Here is a 25,139-nt window from a genome sequence, read left to right on the forward strand (position 1 = left end):
AGTGTATGAAAGCAAAACCACTATAAATATTACTAGCAATACTCTCTAAACCCAATCTAACAGAAACCTCAAACATGTACCTGAATGACGGAGTAGACAAATGTCGCACTGTTCTCCACTTGTCCCCACCCAAGAAAAAAAGACCGGTCTCCATGGCGCTGCGGGTGATCATGGGTGACATTCTATCAAGGAAATATTTTGAGTCCTTCACCATGACCTGTTTCGCCAGTTCAAGATCACGGGTGGCTAAGGTCAATCTGCCCATGTTGATCCCTACTGTGTCTCCATGCTGGGCAGTCACAGTTGAGGTAACGACCCTAAAAAAAGACAAAAAGGGATCTTTAATATTATAATAACTTCCTATGCAAAACGTTTAAATAGATGTAAAATAAAGTAATAACTAGGATGTAAATACAAGTTTGTATTAGCTGACTAGTTACCCTATAGCCTATATTGCTAATTATAGTAGTCACCATCCTCACCTAACACAACAGAAACGAACTGATTAACACCGACGCCGATGTGTAACAAAATAAAAACACCAATATTACCCTAACCTGGCCTGAGCTCATCAACTGCAGATTTTGAAATTTTTGAAAATGATAAAGTAGAGCTCACCTGTTTCAGCGACCTGGGCATATGATGGTATACAGTGGTCAGCACTATGCTCAGCCGCCTTTACTTCTCTAAAGTAAGTCAGGTACTAAACAGAGCTGGATAAACTTGGCGAAGTTCTACTGACACAAAGCTGGGATTTGAACTTTAGGCTTCCGGGTTAGCAATCTTATGCTTTACCATCTATCCACGCTGTCCCACAAAATTTATAATGGGTGTCCTAAACTCTAATAAGTCCCAAACTTTAAGTCTTACTATACTTTCTTGCTGTATTGTCGCACTATACCTTAACCCCCTTTTTACCTACCTGAAGTCAGCCATAGCCAGCTTGCCAAGGCTGACGTGCTTGACGCCATATTTCTCCCAGCTCTCCTTGCTAAAGAGGTTCGTGTACAGAAGGTACAGCAGGACAATGGAGGTGGCCAACAACAAACTCACAGACACGCTGGCTGAGAACTCGAATTCAGGGTCCATAGATGCCATTATTCCTGTCAATTTTTGAATGCTGCTAAATATGAAGTTTACACTTTCATGCTACATATAATAATTCTCAAATATGATATGACAAATGAGCTACCAGATGAGTAAATTAAAATGTAAAACAATTTCATACAGGCAGATTAATTACTTTTCGTAATTTAAGGAAAACTTCCGCGAACATTTTATGGCGTCTTACAGACAAAATTCTGTGACTCCAATAATGACAGACATAATTCGCACCCCCAAAACCCTGTACAGTCAACTTAAGTGCAAACGAAAGATCGATATTTTATGACACGACATGATAAGAGACGTGTAAACCCAACATGTAAACAGGGGCGAATTAAGCTTGGGCAGGGCCTCGGTATGCTGCCAGCTCAGCCTACCCCCTTACATCCGCCACTGCATGTATGAACTTAGAATCTTAAGCAGAACATAGTTGTAGGATCCATGAAGTATATATTTGGCCATATTAATTAACACAAATTTTTTTGACACTACCTATGCGGACTTCGGTGTTCCATAGACTGCCTGACATCGACCGACTAAGAACAAAAAACATCTCGTAAAGCAACGCATATTGCATTTGCATAATATACGATATGTATACGTAGACTTAAAAGGTAGGCGTAATGTAGACGCAGATAGAGGCACGGGTACAGGCACTGGCATATGCATACGCATACGCACGCATATTGTCCCGACTAATGCTTAAACACTCAAGAAAATATCGTATTTTTAATGTTAATTGTTCTAGCGCTGTAGCGAAAGAAGATGTAACGGAACAACCAAGGCGCCGTGGAAGTCTTTGCATGTTTGTACTAAATAATAGTGGCTATTAAATCCAAAGAAATTACACAACAAAAACGATTATATTGCATGAAGGAAAGTCAAAATGGAAAATCAGAAATCGCTCTTTTATCCTTAAACTAATTAAACTGCTTATTATAACCTAACCTAAAACATAACCATAATCTTACTTTCTTTAGGGCTAGGCTTAGAGTTAAGGTTATAAGAAATTAGTATTATTTAAATTTGGAACTAAAACATTGTTGCTTTAAATGTTTCACGAAGTAAAATATTGTTTGTCTATATTAATTATTTAAACACATATTCAGAATTTTTGTAGAGTACTGACTGTAACTCTTCAACAAAATGCATGTGCAAAGAATATAATGAACATAATGGTTTCATTGTTGTTGTTTTTTCGAAACCTGACAATTACACACAAACACAAATATATATATATATATATATATATATATATATATATATATATATATATATATATATATATATATATATATATATATATATGTATATATATATATTTGGCTATTTATAAACAAAAACTGTACTTGTTGAGTTACCACACTAAAATCAGCACAATAAAGTATCCATAAGAAGCGATAACTCACCAACTGATTGTACTTGTAACGTTTCCACTGTGACTGACCTATTTCAGGCGTTCAATAGTCTGCAAGCTTGTAGAGATAAGAGTTAACATTTGACCTTGCGCCTACATCAGTGTAGGGCAGAAGGTTGTTGGCTAAACTTGTACTGAAATGGGCAGTCGAGCGTTGCAGAAAAAGGGTAAAATCTAGTTCAAAATCTTGGGCCTCTGTGTACTTAGCATATAGCAAGAAGGTCATAAGACAGCTATTAGACAAGTATGTCATATACAGATCATGCTAATAGCTAGGAACATTTACAATTTACATTATAGTAGCAGCAAGCAACACATAAAAACAAGCAATTATTTTTGTTTATGAGCTAGTTATCGTTTTATTTTTTTTAGCCGGAATTAATTACTGCTTGCAAGGATAGATAATAGAATTTTATGCTTTAATATTTATCAAAACTGTAAACCAAAACCATGTATACTAATCTTGGAACATATGTATGGAAAAGCCGAAACCATGTTCCGGATGTGTTATAAAAATGCTGTTCTGCAATTCACAAGCTGGTTAATTAGCTCATATACACATCATGAGTCATTAATGAATGTGTATAGTCAGCTATTATTAAGCGCTGAAATGAATAAAAAATACTGACCTGCTTTTGGGCTGGTGTAGTGAATCTAGAATCTAGATCATGACTCAACGGCCAAACACAGAATGGATACAAATATTTATCTTATTTAATGATTTTATTGTCCCATTACTAATGTTCCTCTTCTGTACCAAACTTTCCATAGGACAGATGAAGTAGAGTATATGTTTCTTGACCATGGCATAAGAAGAGATGGTGTGTGTTACGAATGCGAGTATGAGGTACCAGGCCACTTCCTCCAAATAGTTACTAGGATACAAAAGTGAAAATTGTTGACTTTTCATGCGTTTCATACAAAATAGAACAGCCTATAATTTAGCGTTAATAAAGATAAACAAAAGGGACGCTACTCTCAACCTACTCTTATTGTTTTCATCTCCTATCAAAATAATAACCTATATAACCCATTCATAACAGTATAACCAGCATTATGCCAAGCCGTATTTACTACCTGGTGTCATCCTGGTGCACATCGGAGATGCAGGTTCTAAGGAACATTCTAGACTCAAGATCAAGATCTGAACTCAAGACTTAGCGGCCTAACGCTCTACCGCCCAACAACGTCGTCGCCATTTTACTTAATAATTTAATGTCACATTTCATCCTCAACACAAAACTACTCATTGTTACCACCGGGGAAAGGGCAGCCCACTATAACGTAGTTTTAAAAACCATTAATTTATACATTTTCTTTACTATAATACCTTTGTGGCCACTGGACATTGAAGGTCTGCAGCCACACCTCTCCACATGACTCGTGCTACGTCTGGGTTTTATTCAACGGAGAAAACGATCCGAGAAAATGTTCAATACTTTCTTTGTTCTCATCTTATACATTACACAGCAGCCCTCGCCCTAAGCCCCTACTAACTAATAAACCCCTTACAATTTACAATCGTTCACTCTAGCTTTAATACCCGCACTCGACCTTGGGATAACAATATCTGAACACCCCGGGGTTAACTCAACTCACACACACCTCTCCCTTACGTTATGGACTATTCTAACCTATTCTAACCTATTCCAACCTATTCCAACCTATTCCAACCTATTCCAACCTATTCTAACCTATTCTAACCTATTCTAACCTATTCCAACCTATTCCAACCTATTCCAACCTATTCTAAACAATTCTAATTTAAGCAACAACTGTCCCATAACAACTCAGTGTTGGGCAGCTCTCTTTATATCCGCCTATGTAATCCAGAGGACCTTGTCTTTTCTTCTGCTGTTCTTTTCCAGGATTTCCTTGACCAGCCTAATTTCCCCTAATTTTTGTATTTTATTATGCTGCTTTCATATATATATATATATATATATATATATATATATATATATATATATATATATATATATATATATATATATATATATATATATATATATATATATATATATATATAAATTTATATACATACACTATATATTAAGTCATATGTGTTATATGATTATACCTTATGTATAATTAGTGTATTTATTATAGAATGCATGTTTTATTAAACACCTGGCTCTTCTCATCCTACCTCCTGGGCTTTGTGCTTGGATTCCCATCATCCATCCAATGGTCTACAAGACTATAGACCATACTTTTATTCTCTATTATTCGAGTAGGACATATTGTACAAACTTACATCGTTTTGACTTTATCCGGTAAGTTTCCCTCAACTGAATTCTCCACTATATGATCTCATTAGCCTTATAGCAAGAGCTTAACATTCAGCTTAACACAATTGGGAATTTATTATATACCAGTATCTGATAATGGCACAGTAAAAGAATTTTTAGTTTAACGTCCAATTGTATTGGTTTCTCTACGACGATAAAACCTTGAAACTTTAATGACACTCCACCCCCAATTTGAGGTTCCGTGCGCTCACTTATTGCAACCCTGACTTTCTTCAATACATGGACGAGTCCAATTTTGAGCTCGAGGTACGCCAGCCTCATGCCGATACACTGACGAGGACCGTAACCAAACGGTACAAAAGTGATTGGGTCTCATTTTTTTTTGCTGTTTTCTAATGAAAATCTGGGGGATGGGGTAAAAACCCCCTCCACGTTTATATGAATGTCATACAATTTTGCATAGAATATATATATATATATATATATATATATATATATATATATATATATATATATATATATATATATATATATATATAATAAATATATATATATAATAAATATATATGTATATATATATACATAAATATTTATTATATATATATATATATATATATATACATATAATAAATATATATATATAATAAATATATATGTATATATATACATAAATATTTATTATATATATATATATATATACATAAATATTTATTATATATATAGCCTATATATATATATATATATATATATATAAATATTTATTATATATATATATATATATATATATATATATATATACATATATATATATATATATATATATATATATATATATATATATATATATATATATATATATATATGCTTTATTACATGAAAATAACGGATCAGATGTTTCTAAGTGAATCAACACTCAGATGAAGTTTGCTAGTGTAGCTGTTAATTTTATATCAAAATAGATTCAAATGATGATTCGAAAAGTATTGAAAGGATGAAAGTGGGGTATAGACAAACTCTCGTATATATGTAACAGTGTTCTTATTTTATGAACCAGTAAGATGAGAAGGGCACATTGAAAATCAAAGCAAAATGCGTGTGCAGAAAGAAGATAAGAAGGGCCAATTCATCGAAGCACAAAGCATGGGCAGTAAGATGATAAGGGCATAATGAAAATCCAATCGAAATGCCTGGGCAGAAAGATAAGTGCAAATTGTTTGATGCAAGTCATTCTCTGTGTTGAGCCTCTAAGTTAATAGGCGTGTATATATGTATATGTATATATTAATGATAAAATAATTATTTTAATAGGCTTAATTACTTTTATCTCTATAACATGCAAAGAGAAAAAAACAAATAAAATCAGAAGTATAGACATCCATAAAGAACTTTTTTATTATTATTATTATTAATAACGATTTTAATGAGAACCTTTTATTTCGTTCAACAATCGACTATCTTTACGTTTGTTACAGAGGACAAATGTACATACAGTTATATGAAGAATGTTATATAACATTATAGTCGTAAAACTGTGTACAATAAGCGGAAATATCAAAGATAAAGCATGTAGAATATACTCGCATAAAAATTGTGAAGGTCTTGACATAAAATTCGATAATAGAGATTGGTATAATAAAACAAAATCTGCAACTCACATTAGAATCCTATACAGTCCTGTCAGGTTTCAGATTCAGCAACAATGAATAGATGTGGAATATTAAATGTAGCAAAGGTAACGTTTTAGTATATCATTTTAGCAAAGGTAGCATTTTAGTGTATCACTTTGGTAACTATACCGTTTTAGTGTATCATTTTGGTGATTGTTATGAGCCATGTGTTAATCGAGACATAAAACTATAATAAAAAAATAATTTAAGAAATACGAGTACCTCACATTAAATTAACTATTTAATAGATTCCAAACGTTATTAAATTCAGCAAAACTTTAGATAAACATAATTCTCTAATTTCAACACAATCAGTTTACTTTCCAAAAAGTTAACTTTCTGGAAAATTATACAAAAAGTTACTGGAATTTGAATCGAAACTAATTGCATGCAAGTCCTAATATACAGGTAAATCTCTGAGTCTTTAAACTTTTTTAAGTAAAGAAATTTCTGAGTTCAAAATTATCTGAACAAATATTCAGCAAAATAAAAAATAATAAATTAATACAATAATAATAATATTAAAACAAGTATTTTGATACAGGCTATTCTCTAATCTTAACCTCCAAATGAATGGGTTTATCCACTATAAGGACGCCTTGAAAACATGTCGACACGTCTCCTCCTATTGGAGGCACCGTCTTCTCGCTCAGTTCAACCTTGACCTTCCTCAACACATGGGCGAGTCCAATTTTGAGTTCGAGGTACGCCAGCCTCATGCCGATACACTGACGAGGGCCGTAACCAAACGGTAGAAAGGTCATGGGGTCACGGTGTTTGCTGTTCTCTGGAGAAAATCTGTCAGGGTCAAATGTGTGGGGGTCGGAATAATTTCTGGGGTCTTTCATGATCTCTTCAAGTAGAACAAATACAATGGCGTTTTTGGGAATGGTTATGTTGCCGTATGTTCTGGTTTCAGTGGCGATTCTGTTTACCAGAGGCAATGGGGGGTAAAATCTTAAAGTCTCGTTGATGACCTGTTCTAAGTAGATCAGCTGACCCAGTTCTTCGTACGTTGGTGAGTCTGATGCCACGACGGAACAGATCTCTTGCTACACTTTCTCCTGCAAAAAAAGGGTTTCAATTATTTACAGTCCTTAACAGACAGTCTTTGTTTTCAGATTTTTATATTTTTTTTTAGTTGTTTTTTTCCATTAACGTAAAGATTAATATACAATTATATGAACAACCTGTCTACTATGAGTAGAGTTGTAGCTACATTTTAAAGGTAAGGAATCAGCCAACACTTTAAGAGTGACTTCATTAAAATCTTACATGTGTTGTCTTAAGATATCGTATAACAATATTATAACAATATTATAATCTATTTTTCTAATTATAAAATCTATACTTCTACATAGTAATAAAATATTCAAAAAGTTCATTAAAGTATGTGGTTTTTGTGGAAATAAATATTAAACGAAATACAGTTATGTACAGTTATGTTCCATTTCCTAAAGCCATTAAGACGAACTTTTGTTATTTCCCATAACATTATTTTTTTTTTAATTTAAATCGTCAAGAGCTTGTTTTTTCCAACAAAATATACCTCTAAAATCTCGCAAACATTTTTTTATCAGATGTTCGGCTTCTACGACTCAGAGTTTAAAGTTAGAAATATTTAACAATTTTTTTTAAGTGTAATAACATCCCCACCTGAATCTCCGGATGCTTGGCCATCATGTAGAGACACATCTGGAATGTCGAGGCCGTGGTTTCGAACCCAGCGAATATGATCAGCATTGACTGGCCCACTAGATCTCGTTCAGACATCGTTTTAGGAAGATTCTCCCACGACTGGTCACTTGATACGTCTGTTAAAACAAATCTTTTATTACATTAATCAAGGATAACTAACATACGTTTGTAAAATGATACAAACTAAATGCTCACAGTTTGTTTTCTAAGAAGTTTATTCGTAAAGTGAATTAAAATGATCGTTTTCGTTGAAATTGAAGTTTATTTTTTCAAGAGCTTGAGATTTTACTATCAAGATAAAAGTAAAAAGTTGACTTAATTTAAAGAAAAGTAAAAGAGAATAATAAAATTAAGCTCAGCATAGAAATTGCATTGTTTAATGAATTTGTTCGTAATCTAAAGATTTGTTCTTTATTTTCCAACGCAAGTCAGAACCAATAGCCTCATCATCAGCTGAAAAATAACCCTTGTCCTAAACAGTTTAAAAAATATCCTTTTTCTCTATCTTAGCGAATTAAAAAAAAAAATAATTTTAAAATAGTGTTTCCTTAACAAATTTAGAGTCTGTAAGTTATTTTAGTCATTAAGCGACTCTGGGGTAAAACTAACAATTTGTAGTTTGGAATAATTTTTTGCCTTATTTTAATGCCTAATTGTGTATTAAGTATTTTAAGCAGCTTTAGAAATAAAACTATTTTGTAGAAATAAAAACCTACATAATCATAACTTTTCGGTATTTTAATCCAGAAGGTATTTTAGGTTAACAGTTAACTATTTAAATATACATAAGACTTTAAAATCAACAACAGTACTGACGTTCAGCGGCCTCCTTGTCCCCTGCAAGTTTAGCAGCAACCAAACTCTGCAGCAGGTCTGTTGGTTTGTTTGTACCCCGCCTCTCTAGCTCCACCCTCTGTGTGATCAGGGCGGATATCAGGTCATTGAAGTACTTGTCTGTGTTCTTGTTGACCATGTCGAACATACTTATACCTAATGTCTGTAGACAGAAGCAATTTCTATTAATTTTATTTTTTTAGATTATATGAAAGCAACAATGTATCTTCCTCTAATCTATCCAATTCTTTCATTCTGACAAATCTAAATAATATAAGTCACCCATTCAATCCAGGTCTGCAGACTGACCACCGACTAATGTAAGCCTACTTTTTTTTAAAAATATGAACGAAATCTCAATAACATCTTAAAAATATAAAAAGCACCTTCGATTCTCCCGAACAATATAGTGTAAGTTTCGGAGAAATAAGGAAAGGCGATCATATTTGAGTAATATCTGATGTATTTAGGCTATATGAATTTAATTATTCTGAATTTGAACTACCGAGCAGATGAGGATAGTTAACCGCGGACAACAACCAGTATAAAAGAGACAACTCCAAAATTAAACAACTGCTGCTTTGCAGATTGTGATTGGTTGGACAAAGGCTACTGAAGTAAACCCAAAAGAAAAAGGAGGCTGAAATCGGATTTATCAGCCTTTATGAAGAAGTTTGCAAGTAATACATTACTGTTTTTAAGGAAATATATTCCAACATTACAATTAACAACAAAGAAGACGAAGAAGAAACGACTGCGATAATAATTATACAAATTTTCGTTAGTGTTTTTTTTTTTTTTGCTATATTAAAAACAATTTAATACGGTATGTATATCACTTTGACGTGCTAAATTGCACCGCCACCTACAACCTATAGGTACAAGAAAGTCAATTGTTCAAAAGTCTATTTAGCAAATTCATAAATTATATTAAAAAGTGTTGCATAAAAATAGATCAGAAAAAAATTAGGCCCTACACGTTTCAAAAACGTAAATAATGATTTTTAAAGAACATATTATAGCATATCATTTATACATATAGCTTATGAAATGCTTAGCAGAATGACAAATAGGTTATAAGTAAAATTATGCTATTTTGCAGGGAATGAGCAGCCTTATGTAAATGATGTATTAAATATTTTATGATTAAAATTATAAAATATTCGTCAAAAATTATTTTAAAAATAGGATAAAAACATACTTCACTGATAATTTATACTTGGATCTAATATAAAAGGAATTATCATATAGGCGAAATATGTTTAAATGTATACCAATATTCAGTATGATACATTCGTAATACTTTTGTATTTTATACCTTTCTCACCTTTGAAAGGAAAACATGCAGCCTCTTTGATCGAAATATCAGATGCATTATCTTGTCATATATTTTCCCTCTGACACGAATAATATTCTTAGAATAATAAGTGAACTCGTCGTCCTCCTTCCCCAGACAGTCTGTCCTCAAACCAAACGCCGACCTGGCAATGATCTCACTCGTGTACTGGGACGTGATGTGCTTTACTGGCAACAGCGTCTGGTTCCTGGCAAACTCCTCCAACACTGTGGCCAACTTCTGGGCTGATTCGTTTATGTTTTTGCTGATCTGCTTCAGTTTACCAGTACTTGCAAAAGGCATAAATTAAAACCAACAATTTACATAAGATATATTGCAACTTTTTTTTCTAGAGAATTTCTTTAATATAATAATTCCACGTTTAACGATCAGTGTGCTTTATTAACAGTCTTAGAACTTGTAGCATACAGTGCAATAAGCTTAAGTATTTAGCAAATCACATCGCAACAATATGAACAATGTTGTATTTAATATACATAAACTAGCCAAAAACGAAAACTAAACAGTATTGCTTACCATCACATTTTCATATTAGTAAAGAGAAAAAAGAATAAAAGACTAGGAGAGTAAAAACTGCAACAAGAGAGTTTAAGACAGTCAATTATTTTAGCCAGTGGTTTCAAATAACAACATTAAATGATATTACTGGTTCTTTATGTTAGAAAATAATGTAAGAGCATAAAAGCACACAACTAAAAAAAACATTACTAACGATACTCTCTAAACCCAATCTAGTAGAAGCCTCTAACCTTTACCTGAATGATGGAGTGGACAAATACCGAACTGTTCTCCACTTGTCCCCACCCAAGAAGAAAAGACCGGTCTCCATGGCGCTGCGGGTAATCGTGGGAGACATCCGGTCAAGAAAATATTTAGAGTCCTTCACCATGACCAGTTTTGCCAGTTCAAGGTCACGGGTGGCTAAGGTCAATCTGCCCATGTTGATTCCAACTGTGTCTCCATGCTGGGCAGTTACTGTTGAGGTAACGACCCTAAAAAGGGCCACAAAATATTAGTATTATAATAACTTCCTATGCGAAAAGGTTATTTAGACGTAAAATAAAGTAATAACTAGGTGGTAAATACAAATTGGTATTAACTGACTTGTCAACGCTAAATTACTTATTATATTAGTCACCATCCTAACCTAACCAAACCGAACCGACCTGAATGAAACTGACGCCAACCCGTAACCAAAACAAAAAACAGTATTACCCTATCCTGACCAGAGCTATCAATGTAACAAAAGGTAGACTCATCTAACTTCGTCTAATTAACCCAAGCCAACTCAACTCCATCCACTATCTCCGGCGAATCGAATCTTTAAAAAACCCTAACCTAACGAAACCGAACATGAAGGGACCTAACCAAAACTAAAAAATGTTTTAATAACATGCTTTTATATAATTATACACTCGAAAGTAGAACAAAAGTTAGTTTTATCTAAACTGCAGATTTTGTAATTTTTTAAATAAAAGAAGTGAAGAACCTTTTTGAAATTGACTGACATGGATACTGATTTAGTAGAGCTCTCCTGTTTCAGTGATCTGGGCATATGATGGTATAGGGTGGTCAGCACTAAGCTCAGCCACCTTTACTTTCTAACGTTAGTTTTTACGTAAGTCAGGTACTTAACAGAACTGGGTAAACTCTTTGACGTTCTACTGACACAAGCTGGGATAGGATATTTAGACTTCCGGGTTAGCAGTCGTATACTCTACCATCCGACCACAACGTCCCATAACATTTTAAATGGGTGTCCCAAATTTTAAGTCTTAGTATACTTTCTTGATATGTTATCTTATTTGGCAATCTCGCTATTCCTTAAGATTCTTATTACCTACCTGAAGTCAGCCATAGCCAGCCTGCCCAAGCTGACCTGCTTGACGCCATATTTCTCCCAGCTCTCCTTGCCAAAGAGGTTCGTGTACAGAAGGTACAGCAGGACAATGGAGGTGGCCAACAACAAACTCACAGACACGCTGGATGAGAGGTCGAATTCAGGGTCAATATAATGTTGCTAGAGATGAAGTTTACATGTTCGTTAGACAAATAATATTTATCATTTATAATAAGGCAAATGACCTACCATATGAATGAACTAAAATGTAAAATCTTAACATACAGGCAGAGGATTTACTTTTCGTGATTTGAGTAATGCTGCCACGCAGTTGTTGTGGCGTCTTACAGACTAAATTCTATGACTGCAGCAACGACAGACATAACACCCTTTGCACAACAGCCAACACACTATGCATTCTTAACGTATCAAAACCAGAGAGTTAATTATTTTCTAACACCATATGAGAAGAGACGTGTCAACTCAAATGTAAACAGGGGCATATTAAGCCTACATGGGGCCTCGGGCTGCTGCCCTCTTAACCTCTTTTTTAATCCGTCACTGCATGTAAGCACTTAGAGTCTCTGGCTGACTATGTACAAGAGTTGTAGGTTCCATAAAGTATACATTTAGCCATATTAAATACAAAAATTTATAACACAACCGGTGCAGACCTCAATGTTCCAAAGCCTACCTGAAATGGACCGGCACAGTACGAAAGAAATCGCATATAGCACAGCATATTTTATTAGCGTTAGTACAGGCACAGGCATACATATACACATTGTCCCGACTATGTGTTGATTAAGCTTAAACACTCCATAAACATTTCGAATTTTTGGATCCTAATTGTTCAAGCGCTGTAGCAGAACATGAGGAAATGGGAAAACCAAAGTGGCGTGTTTCTTAAAAAAAAAAAGCGGTGATTAAATTAAATCTAAAGAAACTCCACAATAAAATACGATTTTAGTGCTTGAATGAAAGCCAAAACGGAAAATCAGAAATGACTATTTCATCCTAAACATAACCAAACTACTACCACTTTGAACTAACCAAAAACCTAACGAAAACTGCACCGCATTTAATGTTAGGTTTACAGTTAATGTCATAGGAAATTAATATAATTTCATTTTAAATTTTTTAAACACACACACACGCATATATATATATATATATATATATATATATATATATATATATATATATATATATATATATATATATATATATATATATATATATAAGGCTATATATAAACAAATATTGTGTCAGCACAACAAAGTATCCATAGAAAGCGATAACTCACCAGCTGATTGTACTTGAAATGTTTCCACTGTGTCTGACCTATTTCAGGGGTCCAATAGCCTGCAAGCTTGTGGAGCATGGGTTCTCAAACTGTGGGGTTTTGCCAACTGGTAGACTAAACCCTAGCAATTAAAAAAAACATTAATATTTAGAAAAATATCGACTTTACTAACATCAATGGAGTTTGAATAGAGAAGAAAAAAATGCGTACTGTGCAAAGTTGTTCTCAGTCATGAGTCTACGAAACCTTCAAAACGGAAACGTCATTTTGAGACGAGTCAATCGAATCACACCAAAAAGATATGGAGTTTTTTTTGTTGGCATGAATCTAGTTGCAAACATCAGAGACTTGATCGAAGAGGAAGTTTTCAACAAGAAAACACAGCATTAGTGCAAGAAGGGTTGTTATATTGTGAAGATATCATAGAGAAAGTAAATACGTTTTTTTACCTGGATGATCAAAATGAGAAAACGGCTGTGTGGTTTGTACGGATGTTGCGCCATGTTGGGTCAAGATCGTGCTTTCAGAAAAACGTTAAAGATTTAAGTCCCTAACCAAGGGGAATCCACAGCATGACTCATAGGTATGCCCTCGCCAGCAAGACTCTCCCGACTCTATTGCTAAGAAAAGTCGTAAATTATACGAAATCTGGAGCCCTAAACACCACTCTGTTTAAAGAACAGTTCAAAGACAAAATATCACAAGGTTTTGGTTTTCAAAACTACTGTACGCTGGCTGTCAAAAGTAAATGTTGTGAATCGGGTTTTTTAATTGAAAGATGAAATCAAGACCTTTTGATATATTTTAACTACAAAGAGTGGTTGGAGAGAGTAGCATACCTAGAAGATATATTCGAACATCAGCAAAAGCTTAACTTATTATTACTTTTATTAAAATCTCATGGCATTTTTATCGAAGCTGCAAAATCGATGCAGAAAAATAAATATATTGCTATGTTTGAGGAACTCTGCAGTGAGGTAGATGAATCTGATTGTGAGATAAATAAAAATTTGAAATAGAATTCTGGGCATCTTGAATCGCTTGAAAACAAACTGCGGCGTTATTTTCCCTAAGCTAAAAGAAGAATCTGCACTGACACGTATCGTGTTAACTGAAAAACTGCTTACACAATTTAGGTGTAGTATGCACCGTTCATACCCGAACGTTAAATCGATTGCCTTTCGAGTTTTAGTTCCTTTTGTGTCTAGGCCTACACATCTTTGTGAGAATAGATTTTCAACACTTCTCTAATTAAAAACTAAACAAAGAAAGAAATTAAATGCTGAGAATGACATGAGGTTGGCTTTAACAAAAACCCAACCGGGAATTTTGAGGCTAGTTGATAGCATGCAGTTCCAACCATCGCATTAAAACAGTTATCAAGAATAATGCATATTGAAAGTCTACGAGAAAATCGTATTTTTGTGCTTATTATTTCGACTTTTTAATTCTATGGGGGTCGCGGGTCACTTACTTTTTAAAAAGGAGGTCACCACTCGAAAAAGTTTGGGAACCACTGTTGTAGAGATAAGATTTAACATTTTGACCTTGGGCTGCTTCAGTGTAGGGCAGTCGAGCGTTGCAGAAAACAGGTAAAATCTAGTTCAAAATCTTAGCCTCTGTGTACTTAGCATGTAGCAAGAAGGTCATGAGACAGCTATTAGAGAAGTATGTCATATACAGATTATGCTTATAGCTCGGAACATTTACAATTTACATTGTAGTAAAAGCTAGCAACATGTAAATACAAGCACTTATTTTTGTTTAGGAGTTATTTCTCGTATTGTGAACTACAGCCAGAAGTAATTATTACACGGAAGCTTACATATTAGAATTATGTGTTTTAATGTTCATCAAAATTGTAAACCAAAACCGATGTTTATTAATCTTGCAGCATGCGTATGATTAAGCCGAAACCATTTTCCTGATGTGTTATAAAATGCGGGTCTGTAATTTACCAGCTGGTTAATCTGTTAATATTCACAGTTTGAGTCATTAACGAATGTGTAAAGTCAGATATTATTAAACGCTAAAATGAATAATATTAGTGCTGCTGTAGTGAATCTAGTGCATAATTCACAGGGCAGACATTCATAACTTACTGGACACATCGCAATTTTATTTAATCATTACTGCCCGATCACTAATGTTCATATTTTGGACCTAACGGTCCATAGAAACGATGAAGTAGAGTTCACATTTCTTGACCAAGGCATATGAGGTGGTGCTGTGGTCAGCATTATACCCACCCGTATATACTTTCCCTGATTTGAATCAGATGCGCCTTTCCTTTTATTGTATTATCCCCTGTATGAGCTCATCAGCCTTATTCCAGGAGCTTAAAATTCAGCTTAACATAATTGGGGATTTGTTATATGCCGGTGTCAGGTAATGCCACAATAATAGAATCTTCTTTAAAATCATGGCTAGATAACTGGTAGTTAATTAACTTAATACAAATTTGTCCTGCTAATGTCAATGCTAACCCTATTCCTAACCAACCTCATAACACGTGACCTACCATACCCCTAACCCTAATTTCTGTTTATAAAACTGAACGTCAGATTAAAGTACATTTAACAACCTAACACCTCTATTTCTGGAAACGTCTGGGGTAGGGGTTGGTGGAAAGGAGGGTTTTAGTGTTTTAAAGCAAATATTTTAGTGGCAGCATTGGTACTGTCGAATTCACAAATTACGAATTACTGAGAAGTAGAAAATAAAACAACTAAATAGCTGCGTATGATAAGCCGCGGGTCGGCTCGTCATAAATAACTCACCTGAAATCTTATTATCGGTTCTTAATTAAACAAAAATCTACCTCGACCTATTGTACACTTTTTACTTTTCGATAACGGATCATTGCTTTTAAATATGTCCCATGGGTCGGTAATTATTTTGATCATCGCTTGGGAAAAAATCGAGCAGAAAATGCCATAGACAGGTGTGTCGTATTCTGATTTAATATAGATAAAACATATTTAAAATAAATTAAAGATTTTGCAGAAATATAGGTTACATTTTGAAATATCTAAATATTGAAGATCCTTTGGGTCGACTTATTAATTTTAACTGGATTTCTCGTTATTTTACAACTAATCTCAAAACAAAATATCGTATAAAAAGTAACAAACAAATATAGAAACAGCTCAGTTTAATAAATAGATAAAATTCTCAAATTTATTTTCATAACATCCAACTTTTAAAAAAAAATTCTCCCCTTGGGTTAATTTATCTTAAAGGTATTTAGTTTATTCGACTGCTTATAAACCAAACCCATTATATGGATTTGTTACAGATAGGCCTATATATATATATATATATATATATATATATATATATATATATATATATATATATATATATATATATATATATATATATATATATATATATATATATATATATATATTATAAAAAAATATAATATTATAACTTTCAAGACTTTTGTTTCCAGGAATTTATTCTGATTGAAATTTAAGCAGAGTAACTAAATAAAATTAGGAAAATAGAAAACTAATACATTTAGGCAGAAAACTGTGGATGTAACATTTTAATCTGTCTTGCTTGTGTTATTTTGTCGTAATTTAACCTCCAGTTGTATTGGTTTCTCTACCACGATAAAACCTTGAAACTTTAATGACACTCCACCTCCAATTTGAGGTTCCGTGAGCTCACTTAGTTCAACCCTGACTTTTCTCAATACATGGACGAGTCCAATTTTGAGCTCGAGGTACGCCAGCCTCATGCCGATACACAGACGAGGGCCGTAACCAAACGGGACAAAAGTGATTGGGTCACGTTGTTTGCTGTTTTCTGGTGAAAATCTGTCCGGGTCAAATTTGTGAGGGTCGGGGTAATTTCTGGGGTCTTTCATGATCTCTTCCAAAGGGACGATGACGACAGTGTTTTTGGGGATTGTCACGTGACCGTAAGTTTTGGTTTCAGCGGCAACTCTGCGATACAGAGGGATGGGAGGGTACAGTCTGAGAGTCTCTTTGATGACCTGTTCTAAGTAGGTCAGCTGACCCAATTCTTCGTAAGTTGGGGAGTCTGATGCCACGACGGAACAGATCTCCTGGTGCACTTTTTCCTGGAAGAAAAAAAAATTCGGATCGTACTAAAAAGATATTGTTAGAAATTTTTTTTTTCGATTTTGTCTATGTTTATTTAATATAAATGTACTCATTTTCAATGTATTTGGACTATACACGTATCTAAAAAAGTGTAGATATTTGAAAAATAATTGTGTATATTATTTCTGGTCTTCAACATCACTAAAAAAATGTTAGGTGCTAATTCAGACACAACAGCCTACATGAAGATTCATGGCCTGTAGCGGAATATAAAGGAAAGTGGACATAGATTCTACATTGGTACATTCTATACAATAATTTCAATAGCGAAGTCACCACGCATGAAATTTATATAAAAAAACTAACGGCGCTGGATTTAAAAAAAAAAAAATTACTACCAACCTCTCTGCTCTCTCACTCTGCCAAAAGCTCTTGATTGTAGTTAGAAATCGATATAGAAAATACAATTACGTTTTCTAAAGACCTCACCTGAATATCTGGATGTTTGGCCAGCAGGTAGAGACACATCTGTAATGTCGTGGCCGTGGTTTCGAACCCAGCGAACACAACTAAAATACACTGACCCAGCAGTTCTCGATCCGACATCGTTTTGGGAAGTTTTCCCCACGTTTGATCATGTGACCCACCTGAAAAAATTGGAATAAACATCATCGATTAACATAATTAACACAATTCTCATAATCAGCCCTTGCCATATCATAACATCAACTTCAAAATATACCACTACATTAAGGCTGTGCTAACTTCAAACATAAATAGCGTGGAATTTAAATTGTGTAATTTCTAGTAATTCATATCTATCAAGAAATAAATCTATTATCTACACCCAAAGCGTGTAGTTTTAGTGAGAAGCCGTTTAAAGAAACTATTGGTGAGTTGTGTTAGCAGCATTTCAATATTTAAACATTCAAATAGTTTTAAGGATTCACCATCTTCAGCCTCCGTGTCCCCTGCCAGTTTAGCAGCAACCAAACTCTGCAGCAGGTCTGTTGGTTTGTTTGTAACCTGCCTCTCTAGCTCCACCCTCTGTGAGACTAGACTTGATACCAGAGTGTGAAAGTATCGGTCAGTCTCTTTGTTGACCATGTCAAAGAGACTCACGCCCAGAGTCTGGGGACATCAACGTTAGAGTATGAATATAAGTTTTATATAAACGGTCGAGTGTGGTTATAAGATTTAAACGGTCGAGTGTGGATATAAGCTTTACATAATTGGACGAGTGTGTAAGCTTTACATTAAAACGGTAGAGTATGAATATAAATAGTGCCTGCATGAGCATGTTTTATCCATTGATTGCATTCATTTACATAGATGGTTTATTAAAACGATCCAACTTACGTTTGTTAATTGAACAATCATGAGTTAAATACCCATATTTGAGTAGACATGTATGTAGTATAAAGGAATGCAAGAATTTATACACTGTACATCTTACGATAAGTATCTTTAAAGATGTCTTTATAAAGATGTAGATTGCAAAATTACTCAATTCTTGTAATAATTGTTAAATATTTATTCTGAGCTTCAAGTTTCTTGTATTAATCTTTATTACACGCCCATTTTCTAGAACTCTTAAAAACGTTATTAATTGCTAAGCATTTTACGATTTCATAGCTGTACTTTAATTTACAAAGTAGAGAACGTGCTAGCAGTAAATAAAGGCGCCAAATGTTTAACACATCATGTAAAAAAAAAATTAACACATTATGTACAAGCCTTTGGGGTGTAATAAGTTAACTTTACATTTTATGTTAACGAACACATTTTACAGCATTTTAAAATTGTGCTTACATAATTGTTATACTATTATTAAGTATAATGCTAATGTGTATGTACTTATGTACAGTAGAATTGTTGCTTACTTTAGCAAGGACATGATGCAGCGTTTTCGAACGGGAGACTGCGTGCACGATCATTGTCGCTATTTTACCGTTGATGTTAAAAATATTCTTGGCGCAGTAGGTGAACTCGTCGTCCCCCTTCCCCAGACAGTCTGTCCTCAAACCAAACGCCGACCTGGCGATGATCTCACTCGTGTACTGGGACGTGATGTGCTTTACTGGCAACAGCGTCTGGTTCCTGGCAAACTCCTCCAAAACGGTGGCCAACTTTTGAGCTGATTCTTCGATGTTTGTGCAAGCTTGCTTTAATTTTCCTGTACTATATATATATATATATATATATATATATATATATATATATATATATATATATATATATATATATATATATATATATATATATATATAATTCTTTACGGAATAAGTAATTTATAAATATTAGTATTTGGAAAAAAATAATTTAAATTGTAAACGCAAAATAAAATATTGCTAATAATGGATTCTACTATAATTTTAATTGTAATAACAATATTATTGTTTTATTGACATTTTTCAGCCCGGTATGTAAAGAAATGTATAGAAGGTTTATAAAGTCAAGAACATAAACATATCGGAACCTAGTCGATTTGCTCACATTTAGACTCCCCCATAGACATAATTCTCCAGGAACGGGATTTCGAAACTTCCGCTGAGTACACTTCAAATTTCCGAAGGGGGAGAGGCGGACACTAATTAATGTATATTTTTCTACATAAATTACAGTTTTGCTAATGCGTTTGGTGGTGGGCGTACCCCCATCCCCGTAGAGTCGGAGAGATACCTGAAATAAACCCCTCTGCCTGAAATATGAGCTACCTGTCGGCCTCACCTGAAGGAAGGGGTCATCACGTTACGGACCCGCCTCCAGCTTTTTCCCCCCAGGAAGAAAAGTCCGGACTCCATGGCGCTCCGGGTCACACAGAGGGTGAGACGGTCGAGGAAGTTGTTGGAATCCTTGGCTGCGATCTGTCTGATGAGGTCAAGGTCTCGGGTCAGCAGCATCATGGTGCCGGTGTTGAAGCCAACGGTGTCGCCGTGCTGGGCTATTAGAGTCGATACCAGAACCCTGGGGTGAGGAGGGGATGGGGGGGGGGGGGGGGTCTTAGAGTTTACAACAGCAATTTGAACAATTCGATGCAATCCTGAATAGGGAGGCGCCGAATGATGCTAAGAGGATAGACGAAACAATATATATATATATATATATATATATATATATATATATATATATATATATATATATAAATATATATATATATATATATATATATATATATATATATATATATATATATATATATATATATATATATATTTATATATATATATATATATATATTTATTTATATATATATATATATATGTATATATATATATATATATATATATATATATATATATATATATATATATATACATATATACATATATATATATATATATATATATATATATATATATATATATATATATATATATATATATATATATATATATATATGTATAAATGTATATATATATATATAGCATAGAAAAAAGAAATGGTCTGAAATAACGTAACTTATAATAACTTTATTTGAAAAACTTTACAGACACTTCATTTTGAGGTAGATAAACATATACGCGCATCTCTATAGTTTAAGTGCACCTTTCTACATAAAAGTTAAAATAAGAGTTATAGCTGTTTCGTAACTATTATTTAGCAAATATTTTAGGTAGTTTCCCATGTGAAAGTTCATTTAAGGCAGGGTAGACAACTAAAAGCTATGTTTCCAATTTTTTTAGATACACAGATGTGCCAAAAATAATAAACTGGATTGTTAACTATTACTATTGTGCCTTAAAAAAAAAAGATCATTTAAATTTGCTACTGTGTTATTCCAAGATTTTATTTCTTATATTTTAAAATTTTGATTTTTACTGTTTTAATTAAAAATGAAAACATTTAGCTGAATTAAAAAAAATGTAAGAATATTAATATTCTACCATTTAATTATCTCAATACCTAGGGCACTTGGTTGTGGCTAATAATCAAAAACGTATTTTCTGTTAACAAAACAATTCTAACAGGGTCGAGTTTCCTAATAAATGGTTTTGTTGGTATTATATAATCGTCGTTCATAACAAATTAGGACTGTAAATTAGTATTATTGTTCTGTCCATGTCATGTGTAGTATTGAGTGTTAGGTGTACTCTAAATATTTAGTACAATCCTTTCTTTCTTGTAAGTCTGGACATGTAGCTTCTAAACGTTTAATAAAATTCACTGCTTAGTCCTTCTGGTAGTAGAGCTTTTTTAAGCTTTGGTCGTCTGTCGTCTTGGATTATTCCTGTTTGTGACTTTGGTGCTGATTTTCGTACAGTCATCGTTGTCTAGCCTTGTTATATAATAAAGCTATTGGTCCTCTATTTCGGTGTATGTGTCTTTCTCGTTGAAGAGGTTTTGATATAATAAAGTAAACTGACATTTTATATTTATAAGGTCATTTGTTATAGTCGCGTTGATATCTGATATGCTACATAGGCTATATGTTTACCGTTGCAGTGTTTTTTTATCCCTAAAATAGTGTTTTAATGCGTGGATTCCTCGTAACCTACCAAGTCTATTCTACTACGTATTAGCGCTCATTTGTGTATGTGACAAAATTGAGCTACTTCGTTTTTAAAATGAATGAAAAAGCAGAATATTAAAAGGATAAATGAGTCAGGTTAACAATGTTAAAGAGATCAAATAGCTCACTTTAACTTTGTAGAGGTTGAAACTATACTATTTGTATAAGCAGGGGCGTAGTGAGGAGGGGGGGGGGGCGGGGGTGCGGACCGCACCGGGTGACTCCATTTAGGGGGGTGACACCAAGGCAAAAAATAGCAAAATATATAGAGAAAAACTTGAGGGGGGGGGTGCAAATCGAAAGTTTGAGGGGGGGGGGTGCAAATCAAAAACTTGAGGGGGGGAGTGCAAATCGAAAGTTTGAGGGGGGGGGGGTGCAAATCGAAAACTTGAAAGTTTGTCCCCGGGAAGGGTCGCAACACCCCTGGGGGGGTGACACCATTAAGTGCCGCACCGGGTGACACCCGACCTCGCTACGCCACTGTGTATAAGAAAAAGTGAGAAATATCCTAGAGGAAATATAAAGTGTAGCCTCTCGTTCACATATTCCACTCATCTGCAGATCTCAATAAGAAAGTTATAACTATGGACTCAAATAGTATGAATGGGGTAAGGGTGTGCGTTGGAAGGCTCCAAATGTTTTTTTTTCCCAGGGTGTTGCAGTAACAAATCGCTTAAAGACGCTGTTGGAGAGAGAGGGGGGGGGGGGGGAGAGGGAGAAAGAGAGAGAGACAAGCAATGAAGCTAACAAGTTTAAATAATTAGAAGGGAAAATTAATTTAGACGAATAATTAAAACCAATATTTTCCAACAAAAATATTACAATTTGAAATACTAGTTTTTTATCGCTAAATAAAGGAATATTTTTTTTTAAATGATCAAATGTATTTTAAGACAACAAAGTCCTTCAAACTGGATAAAGTAGAGCTGTCTATAACGACAAAGGTTTTATTCCTTAGTTAAGACGTTAAGAACATAGAACATGAAGAAAACACCAACAGTTGAGACTGATAAGTAGATAGAAGAACTATTGAATGGTAAAAACACTAACTGTTGAGACTGGTAAGTAGATAGAAGAACTATTGAATGGTAACAACGCTAACAGTTGAGAATGATAATGATAAGTAGATAGAAGCAACTATTGAATGGTAAAAACAATAACAGTTGAGAATGATTATGATAAGTAGATAGAATCAACTATTGAATGGTAAACACCACTCTTAAAAAAACTTACCTACGATCGTCTTCATAAGGAATAAGGGGAGAATATAAGAAGGTATATATTATAAACACACGCTTTATTAATAGTCGAGCGAGATAGAAAAATACAGGTCATACAACAGAACTCGTAAGTCAGGGAGGGGAAAAGTCTGGTTCAAGGCCGAAATCAGAAGTAGTTCTTAAAGTTTTTTGTAGGTACCGAAACCCCGCCAGTTTTATAAGCACATTCACCGAACCCTTATTACTTGGTCTATCGTCCGCACTGACGAATTTCTGATCGTGAATTTTGAGTCGGGTTTGTGTCTCGCCCACCGTCGAACCCATGAGACTGACTTAGTGAACCTAGGTTAACAACCACTGTACAGATCGACATGTTGCGGTAGCTATAGTTGATAGCCCTCTCGAATTCATCTAACTCGTCTTGTAGATAACGTAGTCCAATGCTTTTTATGCTGTCAATTTCTTTAGTCGTTATCATAATATCTAGCAAGTGTGTTATTTAAATACATAAAATGTCGACAGTACAGGGTTTAAAAAGAAATAGCAAATCATTAGACTCATACAGTGTTTTATTAAAACAAACAAAAACCAACCCACCTGGAATCTTGTAGGGCCAGCCTGCCCAAGCTGATGTGCTTGACGCCATATTTCTCCCAGCTCTCCTGGCCAAAGAGGTTTGTGTACAGAAGGTACAGCAGGACAATGGAGGTGGCCAACAACACACTCACTGGTACGCTGGCTGAGATGTCAGCATCCAAGTCCAGAGACATCATTGCAGCAATCTTTGAAGATTTTTACAATACGAAAAAGATTTGTCTAATCGCCATGGAAACCAGAAACTTGTTCTAATCGTTTTGATTTTTCTTAACTATTTAACAAATAAAAGCCTTTGTTGTTACATTTTTAATTTTATAATTTTAGTTTAAGAATAAGGTTCTACGACAAATTCCCGAAAGATACACTTGCCCGAATGCTGTATATCCGAAGGCAGATTTCCCGAATGGACACTTGCCCGAATGCGACAAGTACCCGAATGGACACTTGTCCATATACGACTAATGCCCCCCCCCCCCCCCCACACACACACACACATTCTCCATAAATAAAAATATCAAAATTTTTAGATTTTGTTTTTGACAATATTTAAAACGTGAATTTTTAAATTAAGGCCACAATTTCCACAGACTAAATGTATGCAATAACTGTAAAAAAGATATTACGTTTACATCCATTTCCATATTTCCTTCGACCTTTCAAATTATACAGTACACAACATGGATCCACTTTGTCTTGTACGCATGACACGCACTAACACAAAAAAGTAGCAGTACGATCAAAATCCATATGGCCTTTGACCTAACATACTTCACGTTGTCTTATAGAGAGAAAAACACTCGCAGAAAACAAAACCTACATACATGTCTAATCAGCCGTACTTGCGACTCGTGTGCATTACACTGCACACCATCAGAACACAGATTACTACACACAATAAGGCCACGATTAATTACTAAAGATAAACGGTTCTCACAAAGTTTCCGAGGCTATAGATCATTTTTTCCTTCAGTGCTGGAGATACAAGGGGCCGACACAGAAAGTTCTTTCCACTTTTGTCGGTCTCTGACAATTTACTAGTAGCTGACAAAGGCAGGACCATCTTGTGGAAAACTATAGGACTATAGATAATCTACATTGCAATTGGTTTTTTTCATAACTCTTTACTATTTCTATCTTATTACCTTTTTATGACTTTTAAAGAGCACAGAATTCAAATCTAATGTAAATAAAACACTTAAATTTGACGAAACGTTTCCTATTATAGTTTTTAAAAAAAATGTGTAGTTTATTAGTTTTA

At 34.1% G+C, this 25,139-nt stretch overlaps 2 protein-coding genes across 2 annotated transcripts in view; both read right to left on the minus strand.

Moving 5' to 3' along the window:
• The window catches only part of LOC131953230 (cytochrome P450 3A12-like), a 52,943-nt gene that overhangs the window by 20,499 nt on the left and 7,305 nt on the right, over positions 1-25,139 (minus strand). The window lies entirely within an intron of this gene.
• On the minus strand, positions 16,921-24,724 carry LOC131953238 (cytochrome P450 3A24). The gene is made up of 7 exons (XM_059316339.1): positions 24,505-24,724; positions 23,882-24,066; positions 20,282-20,518; positions 19,435-19,732; positions 18,502-18,682; positions 18,041-18,198; positions 16,921-17,568 (listed from the first exon to the last, which is right to left on the minus strand). Exons 1-7 carry the CDS (start codon positions 24,520-24,522, stop codon positions 17,029-17,031), a joined length of 1,617 nt encoding a protein of 538 aa, XP_059172322.1. The 5' UTR covers positions 24,523-24,724; the 3' UTR covers positions 16,921-17,028.

Source organism: Physella acuta, unplaced genomic scaffold (genome assembly GCF_028476545.2).
Source record: "Physella acuta isolate Inbredline_101_S28 unplaced genomic scaffold, ASM2847654v3 ptg000914l, whole genome shotgun sequence".
Taxonomy (NCBI): domain Eukaryota; kingdom Metazoa; phylum Mollusca; class Gastropoda; family Physidae; genus Physella; species Physella acuta.

Bases quoted from the DNA above. Each gene is read 5' to 3' on its own strand.
- LOC131953238 (XM_059316339.1), bottom strand. The intron at 18,199-18,501 runs GTGAATCCTTAA...CAATTTTTTCAG, and splicing joins GGACACGGAGGCTGAAGATG to GTGGGTCACATGATCAAACG. The intron at 17,569-18,040 runs GTGAGGTCTTTA...TTTTTCTTCCAG, and splicing joins CCAAACATCCAGATATTCAG to GAAAAAGTGCACCAGGAGAT.